Source organism: Crocodylus porosus, unplaced genomic scaffold (assembly GCF_001723895.1).
Source record: "Crocodylus porosus isolate Cpor-Errol unplaced genomic scaffold, CroPor_comp1, whole genome shotgun sequence".
Lineage (NCBI taxonomy): Eukaryota > Metazoa > Chordata > Crocodylia > Crocodylidae > Crocodylus > Crocodylus porosus.
Window position 1 is genome coordinate 11,676,147 of NW_017728927.1, and position 16,568 is coordinate 11,692,714.

General features: G+C 44.6%; 1 protein-coding gene across 3 annotated transcripts in view; it reads right to left on the bottom strand.

Moving 5' to 3' along the window:
- Nucleotides 1-16,568, bottom strand: part of SDK1 (sidekick cell adhesion molecule 1) — a 667,914-nt gene that overhangs the window by 63,137 nt on the left and 588,209 nt on the right. For 2 of the 3 annotated variants that reach the window (XM_019542016.1, XM_019542015.1), the window contains exons 30-34: nucleotides 12,188-12,389; nucleotides 9,224-9,327; nucleotides 7,681-7,751; nucleotides 2,322-2,457; nucleotides 330-389 (exon numbers count right to left, since the gene is read on the bottom strand). In XM_019542016.1, the coding sequence (XP_019397561.1) occupies nucleotides 330-389; nucleotides 2,322-2,457; nucleotides 7,681-7,751; nucleotides 9,224-9,327; nucleotides 12,188-12,389 (573 nt within the window). The remainder of the gene's footprint in view (nucleotides 1-329; nucleotides 390-2,321; nucleotides 2,458-7,680; nucleotides 7,752-9,223; nucleotides 9,328-12,187; nucleotides 12,390-16,568) is intronic. The other variant, XM_019542017.1, reaches the window with a different exon arrangement.

Consider the following 16,568-nt stretch of genomic DNA (forward strand, 5'->3'; position numbering starts at 1 on the left):
CTAATGATGTGATTCAACTAAACTCAGATGGACTGTGAAATATGAGGCAAGCAGAATCAAAATTCACTTAGCATCAGAAATACGGAGAAGTTGCAGTCAATGATGCTTCACCTACCTAGCAGCCATCTTTTTACAACAGTCACTTACTTCCATCACCAATATCTTTTGATATATTGAAAACAAAGGTTTAAAGAACAGGAATCCAAGGAAGCTGACTCATTAATCTGAGTTGGTTTATACTTGATCCAGCGAGGAGAATGACAGGAGCTTGCCCATAGTGCATTCCCAACCATTATAAAGTGTCTCATCTAAAGGCAGTGTGCACTTACGTGTTAATTCATACGTCGTTAATGCAGAGCTGCTGTTCACTATCTTGAAGCTGCTTTGGGCTATTCAGGGTAAGCAAAGCAGAAAGCTTGTTACAGTGCAGGGAAATAGTTATTGCAAATGATGTAGAGCAGAGACAGAAGGAAATGATGCAGCGCACACATACACAGTTTGAGCGTCAGGACTGTACCTTGAAGGGCAATAAAATCACATCACTCTCTCATAACCCATCACAAGCATCTCATTCACAAGGGCTAGACTCACTTCCTCACCAAACAGAGAATCATACAAACACACAACGCGGGGAAACGTACGGCTTGTCAGCGTATACAGAACAAATGAGTCGGAGGGAAGCAATTTCTATGGGGAAAATTCCAGCTACTGTTCCGCAGGCTTATTTCTCAACATGCCAAAGCTCAATTGTGGAGCATTATGGGATAAAGAGCTGAAATGCGGGATGTAAATCGCAACACTTGACCTCAGATGGGATTTATTTCTTTAAAATATATATTAAGTTTTGCACAGAATTATTTTCAAGGTTCAATATTCCTCGTGCAAATGAACGAGACTAGCAAGCTGTATAAAAACAGCAGGTCCATGTGGAACAGAGATACACTCGGGTAAGACTTTCAGAGCTGAAGCTGCTTTGAAAATACATCCGTCTTTGTCTCTCTTTTTCTATCCAAGTTGCCTGAAAAAAGCCCAGCAGGGTGGTTTATAGTAGAACAGTATTAAATAGGCAGCTACAGACTATTAGGCCACATTCTGATTTACAATCCCCCCTTGCCCTTACCAGGCATCTGAGGGCATAAATCAGGGCAGAATCTGATGCTTATGCTATTTGAAAAAAAATCTACCCTCCACAGGTAGAAAATCGGTATATTTAAAACACCCTGCTCAAAGACAGGCATTCTGCATTCTCCAAAACCAAGGAGATGAGGCAGGATACCATCGCGTCAGAACAGTCCTGTTGGGCCCAATTCTATGGCTTGTACTTACTATGAATAGTATTTTATTCTATGGGTGCATCTCCACAAGACACTTAGTGCACGGTTGACTAATTAACAGTGCAGTAAACGTCTCAGCATCTACACGTGCGCCCCTATTAGTGTGTATGAAACTAATACGCTCTGCAGCAGGGTAGTACATGTAAATACAAGTACTATCCTGCTGCAGAGTTTTTTATTCTGCAGCACCACATGTATAGACACCCAGCTGGTTGGCTGGGGCACGAGGGGGTTTCAGCGTGGGGGCTGCCTGCTGGCTAGTCCTGTGCTGAAGCACCTTTGTGCCCCTCTGCAGCACGTTGAGCCAGGTAGGAGCAGCCTTGGATTGGCAGGCTGATCCCCTGGACCTCCTGCCAATGGGGGCTGCTGCAACCCAGCAAAATGTGCTAAGCTCCAGGCACACGGGCACATGCGTACCTAACAGCAATAAGCTCCGACGTGATAAGCTCCAGAGCTTATTGCTTATTAATAAGCACATGTAGATGTGCCCTGTGAGTAGGTGCATGGATGTTAATCATGGCAAAAGCTGCTCCTTTATTGCCGGTTCACATCTGGAAGGTTACTGACCCCCACTTGGTATACCCCTCCTGTCCCTCTCTGCCACCTCCTCCTCTCCTTTTTTTCCTTCCTCTGTTTAAAACTCCTTTTCATGTTTCTCTAATTCTTCTCCTCATCTTCCCCTTCCATGTGGATCAATAAAGGGGTAATTGAGTACTATTAACCTGCACTCCAGTATGATGAGATTCTGACTTTTTTATTTATTTTCTATTTTCTCTCTACGGAACAAAAAATACTTGGAGACTTCAAGGTTATCTTGGAAATGTCCCCATCTTTGAGCATCTCCATCCTTTGTATGCAAGTGTTAAGTAATTCAGTGCCCTAGAAACACATGTACAGTCTCCCCCGGGGGTGAGCAGGGGACACTAGTGGAATGAAGGATTACCGTGCAATGCCACAATGTGTCCGAAACACATGCTGTCTACTCACGTGTAAGCTCTGCTCGTAAAGCTGAAGGGTTTTTAATGGTCTTGGACTCTGTTCCAGAGCCAGGGTCATAATCCAGCTCCCGGTAATAAATCCGGTATCCCAACAGCAAGCCATTCAGACTCTCGACCTTTGGTGGCTGCAAGAAATTCATATTTGGAAAGCATTTGGTAAGAATGTGCAATGCAGCAAACAGCAGACAATACAGACCTTGGCTCAGATGGTCTTAAGCAGACACAGGGTTCAGTGCAACAGGGGACACAGAGCTCCCTAGGCTGAAACGGAGCCAGTCTTAATGTTTGCAAGCTAAAGTTCATGGAATTTACACACAAAAGAGCTGAATGGCACTTCTGTTATTTTAACTCAGATGGGGTACTTACAAAGGGCTCTGTATTTAAAAGTCCAAAGTTCACTACAACCTAAGCTCCCTGCCTTTGTGTGATAAACTATATAGCCAAACCAGATGCAAAAAATTCAGAAGTGCCTACCCATTGCCTCCAATAAGCAGGAGAAGTGGAAGCCAATATGTCAGACTTTCAGCAGACAGAAGATAAATCAATTTTTTTTTTTTTTTTTTGGCAAAAGCATTATTTTTGAAACAGTAATTCTCTTGCGGCTGTTCTTGGGGACAGCTTGCTAATAGCACGCTCTGGATTCAGCGTGGCTTTAGAGGCATACTGATGAGAAGCTGAATACAGATCTGTATATTACGGCTTTTAACTCGTATAGTAAAAAAACAGGTATATTTGGTAACAGCCCTCCTTGCAGATGGGATATTGCCACTCATTTACTTTGGGCTAGAGCAGAGCAGACTCCCCTTGGGCCAGAGGGAACCGTCTCTAACAGAAACGTGCAAGTCAGGAGAAGAGCTCTGATATAACGTACAAGGGATATTGTTTCTCAAGTTTCTCGCCCATCAGTATACCAGATGCAATAATGCAATCCTCATTCAGATGTTGTTTCTTTTTCCCCAAGGAGCCCATACAAAATTCCTGGGGATCCTAAGGAGCCCTCTCTTTTCTCCGTCACCGTCTTCTTTCTGGTAAAGAGGGAGTGGACAGAGCTCACCTGGGCTCCTTCAACCTCAAGTAGCGAGGCTGTTAGACACAAGACCAAGTGCCCCTGCTTTGGACGAGCTGAGGCCAGGCATCGGACCTGAGAGCTTAACCTGGCTCTCCCGCACAGCAGCCTGGAGCAGGATGGTAAGCATGTACGGCCGCCGGGCCAGCCATTCACACCCTTATTCCTCTGGAGCACATAGCCTGCCAGCACTCAACAGCACTTACATTTCAGCAGGGGAATTAGTCAGCAGTCCCTGAGGTCTTTCTCCAGCTACAGACTTCCATTATACTGAGAGGAGGTTTTTGTCTGAGTAAATATAGACAGGAGATGGGAGCCGGGGCGTATGGAACAAGTGCCTTTTTAGGAGCCTAATGTAGTTTTACAGTGGCAGAGAAGAGAAGAAACTTCAGCCATTTATCTTTGAAAGAGTCCTGCAGTGAAACTTAAGGGGCTGAAAGGATAAATGGATAATGATTTTAACCTGGAAAGATCCCCGTGTGTTTCGTGAACTTTGTATAGCGATAACTCTGTCCACCACTGAAGCCGTAACACTGAGTGAAATGGTTAACGCCATGTGCAATTTAAATAAAGCTAGTAAAGAAAGGATTAAAATCATCCAAAACAGGGAAGGCAGCAAGTGTTCAGCAGCAGCCTAGCTCTTGGGTAGGCAAAATGCAAAGAACCTGCCATTAATTGACTGTATTTCAGGAAGGGGAGACATCTGCCTTAGGGGGATGGTATTTCTTTGGGCTAGAATTGAGGAAACTGGGAAAAAGGAGAAATTCTGTGTTAGAGACGAGGGTAGGCTATGTTACAGACAAGTGTAGAGAACCCCTCTGAGGATAACCTTAACAGATGACAAGGAAAGTATGCAGCTAGCAAGAACAGGAGGCCGTTCCTTGTAGCGGTCCCAGCAAGAGCGAGCCCATTAAGAACAATCCAGCACAAGTCGCTTCTACTCTGTCTGCATGGATGCAGGAGTGCATTCGTCGTCTTCTGGGCCTTGTATAGTCTTTGAGAGACTCCCCCAATGACAACTACTATTAATATTTTTTGCTGGTATTGCAGAAGCACCAGGAATGGGAGAGGCCCACCTCCAGTCATTGCGTGCAGTCCCCTTGTATCACGGACCACTGTATCATACCGTCCTTTTCATGAACCGCTCAAGGTCTGTCTTCAGGCCGGGCACGTACTTGCCTCGCGCTACTTTTACAGGAGGCCTGTTGCAGAGCCTCACTGCTCTAATGGTTAAAAACCCTCCTTTCATTTCCAACCCAATTTATTCTTTGTCAGTTTAGACCCAGTTATTTTTGCGCCAGCCCTAGGTTTCACTTTCCCTTGTTCTTCTTGCTCCGGCATGTCTGCTTCCCCAATGTGTTTTATCCAGTTTTCTCAGCCTTTGAAATGCCTTGACTTCTCTAGCTAAGCAGAACAGTTTTCTCTTGTCCCACCAGCTTCCCCAGCCGCAGACCAGCTCCATGCTGTACGAGGCGCTGTGCAAATAGACCGCCTGTCCCTCTCCTCCGTCTTTGCAGGACGGCGTCATCCGTCATCTTCCAGCCAAAAGGAAAAGTCTCCCTTCCGGGATGGGCAAAGGGGAGACATACTGTAAGCCACTGAGATGTTATTTCCTGGTAATTATAATCCACAGTCCTTTTTCTTTTTCATCCTTTGGTCTTTGTCTTACTTTCCCCATATTGTACTAGCTTTATTTTAGCTAATAGCATTGTAATAGAATTGTGCTATCTCAACAAGCGATTATTGGCAGTTAATTTGCCTCCCTACTTCCCTACTTGCAAGGGAGAGTCAATGATAACTCGGAGGAATGGTTTCTTTTCCTGATGGGGAAGAAGGAAAAGACAACAATATATATCATGACTTGCGTGTGCAGCCAAGTCAGAGAAGAGAAGCAGCAGAACTAACAATCTCAGCGAGGAGACACTGGGAACATTAATTGGATTTGCATTTAGTTGGACGTAAATCATGTTTCATCTGGAAGGAAAGTTCTCTTGTAATGGTCCAGTGCCTTTTTCTGCTTCACTTTTTAATTAGTGAGATGTGTCACACAGCACTTCAAAACAACAGAAGAGCACGTTTGGGGACATTTCCCATACAATCTCAAAAGACGGAAAACCCTACTGAATACGAGTGATACAACTTTGCTCCGCGTTCTGTTTTAAAGTTAACGAAAAGCGGTTTCTTTAATTCCTTGTCGCAGTGGCACATTAATCTGCTGACAGATGACTTGTTTTTCATGCCTTCCTGTGTTTCTCCAGTTATTTCCTCCTTTAAATTTAGCACAAAGATACTCGGAAGATAAATGGACCAAAATGTTTCCTCCTCCTTGCCATGAAAATGATGATCTTTTCTTGAAAAGGGTACTTTACAGAGAGGTCAGATCTTCCTAGCCCTATCTGTCTGTCACGGCCAAAACTCTACTTTTGACATAAAGGATTATTTAGGATTTTGTATTTATCTGAAGCAAGGCCCCAGGGATCTGCTGAGGTAGGTAAAGTGATTATGAGTGGCAGCCCGTATGGGGTATGGAAGTAACATGAACAAGTTCTTTATATCATGCGAGTTGCCCAAGACGGAGCCAGGGCAGTTCATAATCCTAAAGTTAACTTAAACATTGCCCAGTACTTTTAAAATCAATCTTGCGTTATTAATACAACTGTCTGCAATGGATAGAATCTCTTCCTTCTTTTTTTTTTTTTTTTTTATTTAAAAATAATGGACTGATTGGACCAAGCAGCTTAAAGCACAGATGGTGCATCTGGATTTTGCTCTGTGAATTATTAACTAAGTTCAAAGTTAAAAATTCAGCTTTGCTTGGCTAGCTCCCCTCCCCCCCTCCTTCAGCTTGGCTGATGCTTTTTGTATACATTATTCTTTAATACTACTGTGCAACTCCTTGTTAATTGTAGGCTATTGTGGGCATTGAAGATTTTTGTTTATTTGCAAAATATAGTACGGCTGAATTACCAGAACCCTTTTAATATATGTGTAGTAATGACATGTAATCGCCTGTGACTCCCTTGAGATGGCCGTGGTACAACTATCCCATTTCATTTCCATGAAATATAAAGCATCCAATTATCTAAATAACCACCTATTTCATATTAATTACCCACCAATAACCAGTCAATTGGAGAAAGGGTTACTCCTACAGTACATTATGTCTTCCCTGTTTGTTCTCCTTGTAGTCAATTCATTCCATGCTATGTCTGATTTGGAGGCGGGACAGTTGATTTATACCAAGACATATTTCCTCCAGTAAAATGGTTCAACATGTCTTCTATTTGTTCAACATACTCCAAGTGATGTTGGCATTATTTAGTGTTTTGCTGTCTGTTGTGCACTTGTAAAGCTAGGCATATCTTCCAGGAACTGCTGGCACAGGAACAGACAGACCTTCATACATGAAAGAATATTCTTCCAACATGCAAGGTGCTGAGCCTGCACCGTAAACTTGCGTATATATTTTTCATTTGAATACAATCTGTTGAAAGACAGCCTTGTTATGAGGGCAGGATTCTCTCTCAGGAGCAAGGTGAAGCATAGATTTTCCTGGGTAGGAAAATCCCTGGAAAGGATTTCAGGCTATATTACCCCACTGGTTTCCTGTATTCACGCTCAATCTGCAAGACAATGTCTTAAGGCAGCAGCATACAAAGATCTGGCAAATCAGAGCAGCCCTAAGCCAGATGGATAGGAATGGAAACTGAAAATGCATGCGTTTGTAGAGCAGATCTGGCATGGATAATCTCCAAAGTCAGCTCAGAATGATGCTGAAGGTCCAAAACCTGCTCTCCTTCACTCCGGAAAAATAGCTATAAAGGAGCCAGAGTGCACAGGAAGTTTCTAAGAAGCATGACAGTCCTCTTAGACACCAAGCAGAGGAGACTGTATGCAGTCTGGACTGACAGAACTGTTTCAGTGCCTGATCAGCACCATGGGTGACACAGCTAAGTAATCCACGTGTAAAGACTGAAACCTAGTGACGCCAACAAGAGGGCAGGAGCATGTGTAAAAGCAACAAGCTCAGGCATTCATAGGAACCCCGTTATCTCCTTTTGTCTCCATCAAGGTATGTAGCTCTAGTATCCCCCCCCCCCACTAAAACTAGAGGACCAGAAATTTCCATCTGTCACCGGTCAAACTGGATTCTGCCTTCTGAGTGTGCTTAGGGATACCCAGTGCAGAGAAGTTACCTGCTCCCACTGTGCCATTACGCCACGCAGCTTAACCCAGGTAAGTCAGTGTAGAAACGTTACAGCAATTGCTGTGTTTTACCTACCTGCCACTGAACAAGCACAGAGGAAGTGGTGTGGGGAGTTACCGAGACAGACCTTGGTGGTTCACCTGGAACTGGAAAAACACAATCAAAACCAAACGGTGTTACAACAACAGAAAACGTATTCCATCAGGTCCCTGCCTTCCTTCACTGCTGCTCTTCCGGACTCGGCTTCATTGTCACCATCAGTGGCAAGATAGAGGACAAGAGCAAGGATGCACAGGGACAGCCAGTTCCCTACCACACTGTCTCTGCTACCTCTGTAACACACACAGCACGTCTCAGCTCCAGCACAGAGAAAGCGGAGCTTATCAGGAGCCTACAGCTCTCCATAGAGTAATGCTCTACTGGCAGCTAGGTTTGCTCAGTAAAACAAGCGCTCACAGTTTGTTAAGGGGCTGAGGAGCTTTCGCAAGTTCTGCTTGTTGCATTGTTAGGAGGCCGCGGCGAGCTCCCGATTCCCTGTAACTAAGCTCAAAGTCAACTGAAAATGAAATCTTCAGTTCGGCTGCATGGAGGCAGCATTGCCTCATTAGCACCTGGAGTACTCGTCTGCAATACTCTGCAACAATAAGGCAGCTTTTGTTCAGAAAAATGGGGCTTTCTTTAACATGCGGTTAGACACCTTGTGTGTTCAAGCGCTGTCCCAATCCAAGTCAGGACACCGTGGCGTTTCACCTGCTATCTGATGACACCTGCCTTCTGATTTCGGGGTGACACGCTCTGCAATGTGCCTTAGCAACATTCCCTGCTCCCTTAACACCTACATGTATTATTCGCCTGCAGCCACATTACAGCAAATGTTGCTCAGCACCCACCACGATGTCATAACATAACTTGGGCAAATCCGTTTCAGGCCAGATTCTAATTTCCTTATACCCATGGACGCACAAGAAGTCCTGTCCAGGTAAGTGAGATTATCTATGGAATAATATCCTAGGGGATATGATCCAGGGCAGCAAAATCTGTCTTCAAAGGCCCTCTCCCCCTCCCTTCCCCAAACCCTGACAACTGTCATTCATTTTCTGTTTACTCCAATCTGCAGGAAGAAACGCCTATGTTTACCGAAGCCTCACGCTCCATCTTCCTGACACCTCAGTCATTAGCAGCACTGCAGCCTAATGTGAATGGGGAGTGAAAACAATTGAAGAAACTTCTTCAAACATGCACGATTCTGCATTTATTTTTAATGATCTCTTGTAAATTATTCAATTTCTGGAAAGATAATGGTTAGCGCAGAGTTTGGAAGCCAATCAAACAGAGTTTAATTCCATTTGGAGACTCCTGAAAGCATGATTCATTATCAGAGGGCACAGCAGGACACTTAAAGCTGCCTGTTATTAATTCAGCTAAATCTCGTTACCATCCATATCAATTCCCCATGAACAATACTGTGGTTGACTCTCTGGGTTGTCACTCTACCCCGCCACCTGAAGCACAAAGTGGAATTAAAATTCATGGAAGAAGGCGCTCCAGAGGTTACAGCGCAGTCCCTGGAGCACTGCCCAGGCCAGCGTCTGGATCGCACCCTCTTCATCTCTCTTACCGTCCTGGAGAGTAGTGACTGCTTCGGTCTCGGTGCTGAAGTCACTGTCTCCAATGTCGTTGGTTGCTTTCACTCGCAGCTTATAAGAAGTAAATGGGTTCAGCCTGTAAATGTAAAAACAAGGATGAGGGATGAATTCTCCCTGAGTCTCCACAAGCTGCTTGAGACTAACCCTCCAAAAAGAACCTGCCCAAAGGCAGATGAGGTTATTAGAGTAGTTCATCTTCTCTCAAGCCCTCCATCCTTTATTTCCAGTCTTGTCCTTCTTCCCAGTGGCGTCAGGGCTGCTCAGATCCTCTCTAATGTCACTGTCACCTTCTCAAATATCCTCCAGCCAGAGCTCTCAAATAGAAGCCAGGGTACATGTGCACTTTATAGACTAACTAAAGTGTGTGTGTATACGTATCTCCATACATCACAAGCTTTCACGAGCTAGAGTTCACTTCATCAGATGCTGTGGAAGGATGTGCTGTGGAGCAATGTATTAGAAGGAGAGAGAGATTTGAATACAAAGGTAGGAGGAAGGGGGAAGGGAAGGGGCCTCAAAGACGGACACTTTCTGCTCACGACTGACTCAGTCCGAAAGAATAGCCATAGCTGTAACTCATGGACAGGTCTGTGGGTAACAGAGGGTTGCAGAAACGGCAATGTGCATTATTAAAAAAATTCAGGGTATGCATTAGCATTTCAGATCCTTAAAGTGCCATCTGTATTAAGCATCTCATACATCCTTGAGAGTCCTGTGGGGCAGCTGATCCTCATTTTAGAGACAAGGACACAGCTAAAGAGAGGTTAGTTGACGTGCCTGCCACCACCCAGGAAGTCAATGGCACAGCTGGCATGAGAAAACAGCCTGCCAGCCTTCTGATTAATCTACTAGGCTGTGCAGCAGGACCAGTACATTTCACTCCGACTGAATTTCAAAGTAATACTATTACCCGGCTTACTTAATAAAGACAGTGACAGCAGATTCCCCGCAGCTCTTTTGTACATACAGAGCTTTAAGATATGCAAAGACTGATTTTTAGCTGACGTAACCTCAGCAAAGCATCTTCTGGCTTGGCCAGGAGGAGGCTTGCTTTTGAGACACCTGGAAGGGCTGTGAGTTGAGAGCTGTAAGTTAGAGGGGGCTTAGTTAATTAATTGGTAGCATCTGGCCAGAAGCTAGCAGAGGCAAGTCCAAGTAAAGATACCGACAAGGGATGATTAAACACTGAGGGATAATATATTGTGATGGCCAATAACTAATGGCACTACAGTATTGCTTTTCTGGATACCCATAGGAAAATGCTTTTAGCAAGGGAGAACAGAAAGGCCCCCCCACCCCGCAAGTTTACCCTGTTAGGAAACCAACACTCTCCTTCAGGAACTTAAATTGTCTTTCTTGAAATATAGATCTTTTGTTTTCAATAATGACAATGTCAAGTCTAAATTACAGAGCTCGTCTCCTGGATTTCAAAGGCCTTGACTGCAAAGGCGCTGGGCATAATTCAGGCGTGGTGAAACTCCACCAAAGTCGGTGAATCAGGTCTGCATTTGTCTGATAACTGTCAAGTTTTCTTTTTCCTGACCAGTTAAACAAATGGTGGCAATATATTTATATTTATATCCTTTGGCACATGACTAATGAGTCAGTTCACCAGAAGGCACCGCTTGACATTTTTGTAACAGGCATTAACAAATTGTGAATGCCATAGTCTTATATACCAACGGCCTTTTAGAGACAGTCTTGCTTCTATTGGCAGAAGCAAAATGAGTCCCCCCTCGTCTGTATGAGACGTTGCAATGTCTTTAATTCCAGCACCATTTCTGAGAGCCGAATGGAGGCTGGCTGACAGTTCAAAACACGCCAAAGCTATCTGTATATTTTAGTATGGAAAATGCAGATACAATATTCCTCATCTGGAACCAGGATAAGGGGTAACAAAGAGATATTTTAGTACTTTGACCAGGTGAATTTTAACATAAGCCATTACCAAAAGCCCTGGTGAGTACAGCGGACAATAAGTGGAATTCGAACCAGCGGTGTGCCCTTGGTGCCAAGAAGGCTAACGGCATCCTGGGCTACACTGGTTGCCAGCAGATGAAGGGAAGTGATTCCTCCCCTCTATTCAGCTCTGGGGAGGCCACATCTCCAGTCCTGTGTCTAGTTTTGGACCCCGCGCTGCAGAAAGGATGGGGGCAAACTGGAGACAGCGAAGCAGAGTGTATCGAAAATGGTTCGGGGCCTGAGGCACATGACTTCTGAAGAGAGGCTGAGGGAACTGGGCTTATTTAGTCTGGAAAAGAGAAGACTGAGAGGGGAATTAATAGCAACCTTCAACTACCTGAAGGGTGATACTAAAGTGGATGGAGCTGGACTGTTTTCAGTGGTGGCAGATAGCAGAACAAGGGGCAATGGTCTCAAAGTGTAGCAAGAGAAATTTAGGTTAGGTATTAGGAAGAACTTTCTCACTAGGAGGAGGTTACCCAAAGAGGTGGTGGACTCTCCATCCTTGGAGGTTTTTAAGAGCCAGCTAGACAAAGCTTTGGCTGGGGTAATCTAGTTGGGGATGGTCTTGCTTTGAGAAGCGGGTTGAACTAGGTGATGTCCTGAGGTCCCATCCAAGCCTCATTTTCTATGCTTCCAACTTCTATTTTCCAGGATGTTGATCAATCAGAGGGTTGGGCAAGATCCTGGGTAGGAGAAAAAAAGTGATCTAGTGTACCAAGCTTCAGGGGAGGAGCCTGGAAATGCTGAGCTGCAATTCCAGCTTTGAATTATATTTGCTGTGCTTCCTTGGGCAGGTCACTTAACTTCTGTGCACCACTTTTGCCACCTCTACCATGGGGACAGTGGCTCTTCTTTACCTGTCTCCCAAAGGGTGTGGAAATTTCACAGATTAATATTTGATCTTTGAAACTATAAAATGCTCCAAGTGGCAAGTGGTACAAGTTCTAGGATGCCCTGATGTTGCAAGATACCTCTCAATGATGCAGGAGGTTGCCTCATGACTGATGGAAGAGGAGTAGGTTTGCCATTCTCCATTTGGTAGCTCCCGCACTTGCACAGTGAAGTATCGTACCGGGGAGGATCCATCACTACCAGGAACCCACTGCAGCTTAAGACTCTGTGACGAAACCTCAGTCTGCGGGGTTATCAGTTGCCTGGGAGGTGCTGGTCGCTCTGCAATTAAATAAAAAGCTGGTATCACCACAGGAGAAAATTCAAACTGGAAACATCTAGAGAGACTCATGGACCTTCTCAGTTGCAATGATACAGGGGATTTGATGCTTGAAACACTAAAGCACGCCACTGGTACTACGGCTCATGTCCCGGTTTCAAAGACAAGAGTTACTGTCACCGCCCTAGCAACACAGTCACCTCAAGAACCCTTATGTTCCTAAATCACTGGATATGGAGGAGTCAATATTGCAATTGTCATATTTTTGTCTCTCAGATATTGGGAAACATCTGCACTCTGTACACTTCCCTTTTTTTGGAAAGAGACACAGCACCAAAGAGAATCAATACCTCTTTGATACCAGCAGCCAAACAGCTACAGAGAGGAAATTTCTTGTGAAACTGAGAAGTGCACCTGGCCTGTAATCTCCTATACATCATTCCAGCTTCTAAGCCTGTGCCCATTAGCTCGGTATCTAAGGACCAGACTCCCCAGTCTGCCAAGTTCACTCTGTGCCACACAGCTGCTGCATCCTCTAGCAGCTGCTACCAACCCCTGGTGTATTAGAAAAGCAGAGTTGGACTGTGGGGGGAACCAGTTTCACTCTGCCTGATCCCCCACTGACCAACAGTGATCAAAGCTTCTCCGCTGCACTAACCTCTGCTGGAACCAGCCAGTCAACCATCGACCTGCAACTGCTACTGCCCGCTGTGTCCAAGCACATCTTGGATGTAGTGGAGACTTGAGGCTGGAAGTGCCTATTTAAGATCACTGCTCAGACACCCACCCGTGTCACCTCCTTCACAGTGATTGACCTTGAACCTGCCACATTAAAACAGTTTGTCCCAGCACCAATGTGGACCTCTCTTGGGTAGTTAATGGTTCCATATTTTGTAAGAAGTAGGGAATGGAAATACAGGTGCAGTACCCACCAGTCCCAAACTGTTTGAATATAGATCTCTCCCCTGTCACGATGTCTCTGCACCCCATCGATTTCAACAGAGAAACTCAATAGAGTACGGAATAATTGTTTAATTGTTTATCATGAAGATTATTGATTCTGATTAAAATGTGTGGCATGTAATAAAGGAGGAATTGATTGGAGACACCGCAGCAACTTGCCTTTGAGAAGCAATTCGATTCAACTTAATCAGCACTTGTTTCCATGAACACACCTCTGACTGCAAGATCCTTCACCGCTCTGTATGAAGAGCACTTCATTTTTTCCCCCTCTCTCAAAACATTTCCTTTATGGCTTGGCATTTCTCTGCAGCATGCTCTTGCTGACACACAAGTGCCAAAAGGATGGTAAGCTATTAGCTGCAGAAAGTCTTCAGTGATAGCAGCGTGCTCTGCCGAGTATGACGCAAAGGTCAATGCCTTGCCCTGGGAGGGCTGGGCAGGTGTTCCAGGTTATGCTATCGGAGGGAGGGTGAGCCCAGTAGCATCTTGTGAGGATTTAACCTGATCGAGTTTAACCAGCTTGCAGTTTGAACAGATCACATTTTGTATCCAGCCTCCCGGGGCACAGTTCTGGTCTGCTGCTAATGAGTCACCGAGATTTTTTAAATCTCCCTTTTTTGTAAGATAAAACCTGACTGTTACTAAGAAACGATAACTATAGAGGGTCCAATTAATAGAACTTAGGTCCAAGCAAACCCAAAGATTAGTTGTTTCTGCAGGAAAGTTAACTGACCCCACGTGATTCTGCAAGGCCTTTTCACCGGCATGGTACAGCAGTTTCGTGTGAAGTTTAGCTGCGGAGATGCTCAGGCCGTGGCTCTGCTCTCTTACCAACAGGTGGCTCCACCTTGAGGAACATCACAGGGAAGTGTAGCTCCAAAGCACCGTAGAAAACTCTTTGCTTACAAAAAGACACTCTGTTTACGGCAGAGCTGACTAATTAGCTCCGCAGTAAAGTGTCTTCACATGCGGTGCTATTAGGCCAAAGTAAACTAATTAGCTCCTCCATAGGATAGTACTGATCAACACAAGTATTACCCTAGGGCAGAGTTATTTACTCTGCCTCACTACACGTGTAGACACTGACTGGGGCTAGCTGGGGCACAAGGATGCTACAGTGCGGGGCTATCTGCTAGTTAACCCCCCAGTGTAGCCCCCTGGTACGCTAGTCACTCCCTCCACAGCACATTGAGTTGGGCAGGAGGAGCACCAAGCTGGCAGGCTGAACCCTTCAGGCCCCTGCTAGCCAGGACTGCGCCACCCCAGCTCAACATGCTGTGGGGACCTGGGTGCACATGTAAACACTGCGCCTGGGAGCAATAAATTCCAGAGCAAATTGCACCGGAGTTTATTGCATCAAATTAATTTCACATGTAGACTTAGTAGCAAGCAAAGCTGGGATTTTTCAAAGTAGCAGGTGGCAATTCTTATTGGGTTTTAAGGCAATCTGGGTGCTTGCCTACCTACCTTCTTTGAAAATGCCATCATTAATTAGACTAAGTAAGCGTTAATAACTAGAGAGGTAAAAATGTATTTGCACATTCATATGCTGGTTATTGTCCTATCAAAATAAGATAATCTTATATAAAAATATCCTTATCACTTTTATTATGAATTTCTTCCCGTCGTGGTTGACGCACACTTAACATTTTTTCTGACTCTTCCAAACGCATGCACTACTTAGGGGAGACCTGAGAGCCTTTGGACCCAACTTTATGGGATACAAGCAAGGACACACAGCCAGCAATTAGAGAGAGAAAGGTCTTGCTTTATGTAATGACTCTCATATCCAAGATATCCCTAAAGGCTTGATAATTGTTATTACAGCGAAAGTGGGAATTATGCAGTGAGCTATTACATCCACGGCCATGGAAAGTAGAATAGCTTCTGTTGAGGCGCAGAAGGTTTCCCATGATGCTGAGTTTCTCACCTACACATTGTCAGAACGCCCCCCCCCCTCCTTTATTTATTTATTTTTTTAATAACTGCCATGTGGGCAGTCAGCACGGGCTGATAACTCCATGTGATGGGCTATTATTATCAGCAGATGTGTATTAATTTTAAATTTATTTCAAAGATTTACAGCTTCTTCCCCTACAGACCGCACCTTGCTGAGGTGCAAATGTTTGAGTATCCCAACAACCCTGAAAGCTATCACGAAGGGGCAGGGGTGGATCCAGGGGGGCTGCAGTGGTGCAGTCACAGCCCCCTTTGATTCCTGCTCCACCTAAAGTTTAAAACCAACTGCCTGGCAGTAGCAGCTGCATTTCTATTCAGACAGCAGTCAGGGAGTCACTTCACTTCATAGCTCATTGTAATCCACTAGATTCCTTCTGAACTCTTCATTCCACAGGTGTTAATGACCCTCTCTCCTCTAAGAGGCCTAATGTTCCACCAGTCGAGCCATTCTTTCTTCTGCAATTACGGTGCCTGTTAGGTGCTCCTGGTAATGTAGCTCCCATTTTACAACCCTGCAGACTGCTTTTGACTCTAGCTAAAAACATCAATTTAACTGTGGAAATAACTTCCGGTGAAGCATTAGACGCAGTATCAAGATGCCCAAGAAAGCTTGATTTTGTTTTATGATTCTGAAAGAGACGTACATTTAATTTTAAGGACTATAGAACTAAAGAGACAGCATCTTTTGATTATTTTTGCCTATTCTGTTTTTTATACTTAATGTATGATAGAACAACTTAATGCACATTCCAATAAAGTTATATTTGTTTTTTCTTCAATCTTACACTGAATAATAGAGCCCTAACGCCTTAGCATATTAGTAAAGCTTCTAGTTTCTTTTTACCTGGAGAAAAGTGTGTGCTGTATTGTATGTGATGATAAACCTCACCATGTGCACCCCACTTTTCAAAATCCTAGGTCTGCCCATGCCAAGGGAGCACTAACCCATGCTGGACAGACCAAATCATAGCGAACAGAGGAAAAGCAGTCTGTGGTTCTCCAGCTCGTGATTATTGTTAACAAGGCAGTCACTGAGTTAAACAGCAAGAGAGAGAGAGAGCAACGGGGGAGCCTTTTCTTGTCTCAAGTGATACCTGAAGGCCTGGGAAGAATTCAAATTCAGAGACTGTTAGATAATCATATTTTATCAACTAAAAAAAATAAACATAAGTGCAAAAGATGCTACTCTGTCACTAACATGCCAGGCAAGAGCAAGTCCAACTGAAGAAGCTGAACTCACACTCTTAGGCACTGCCATG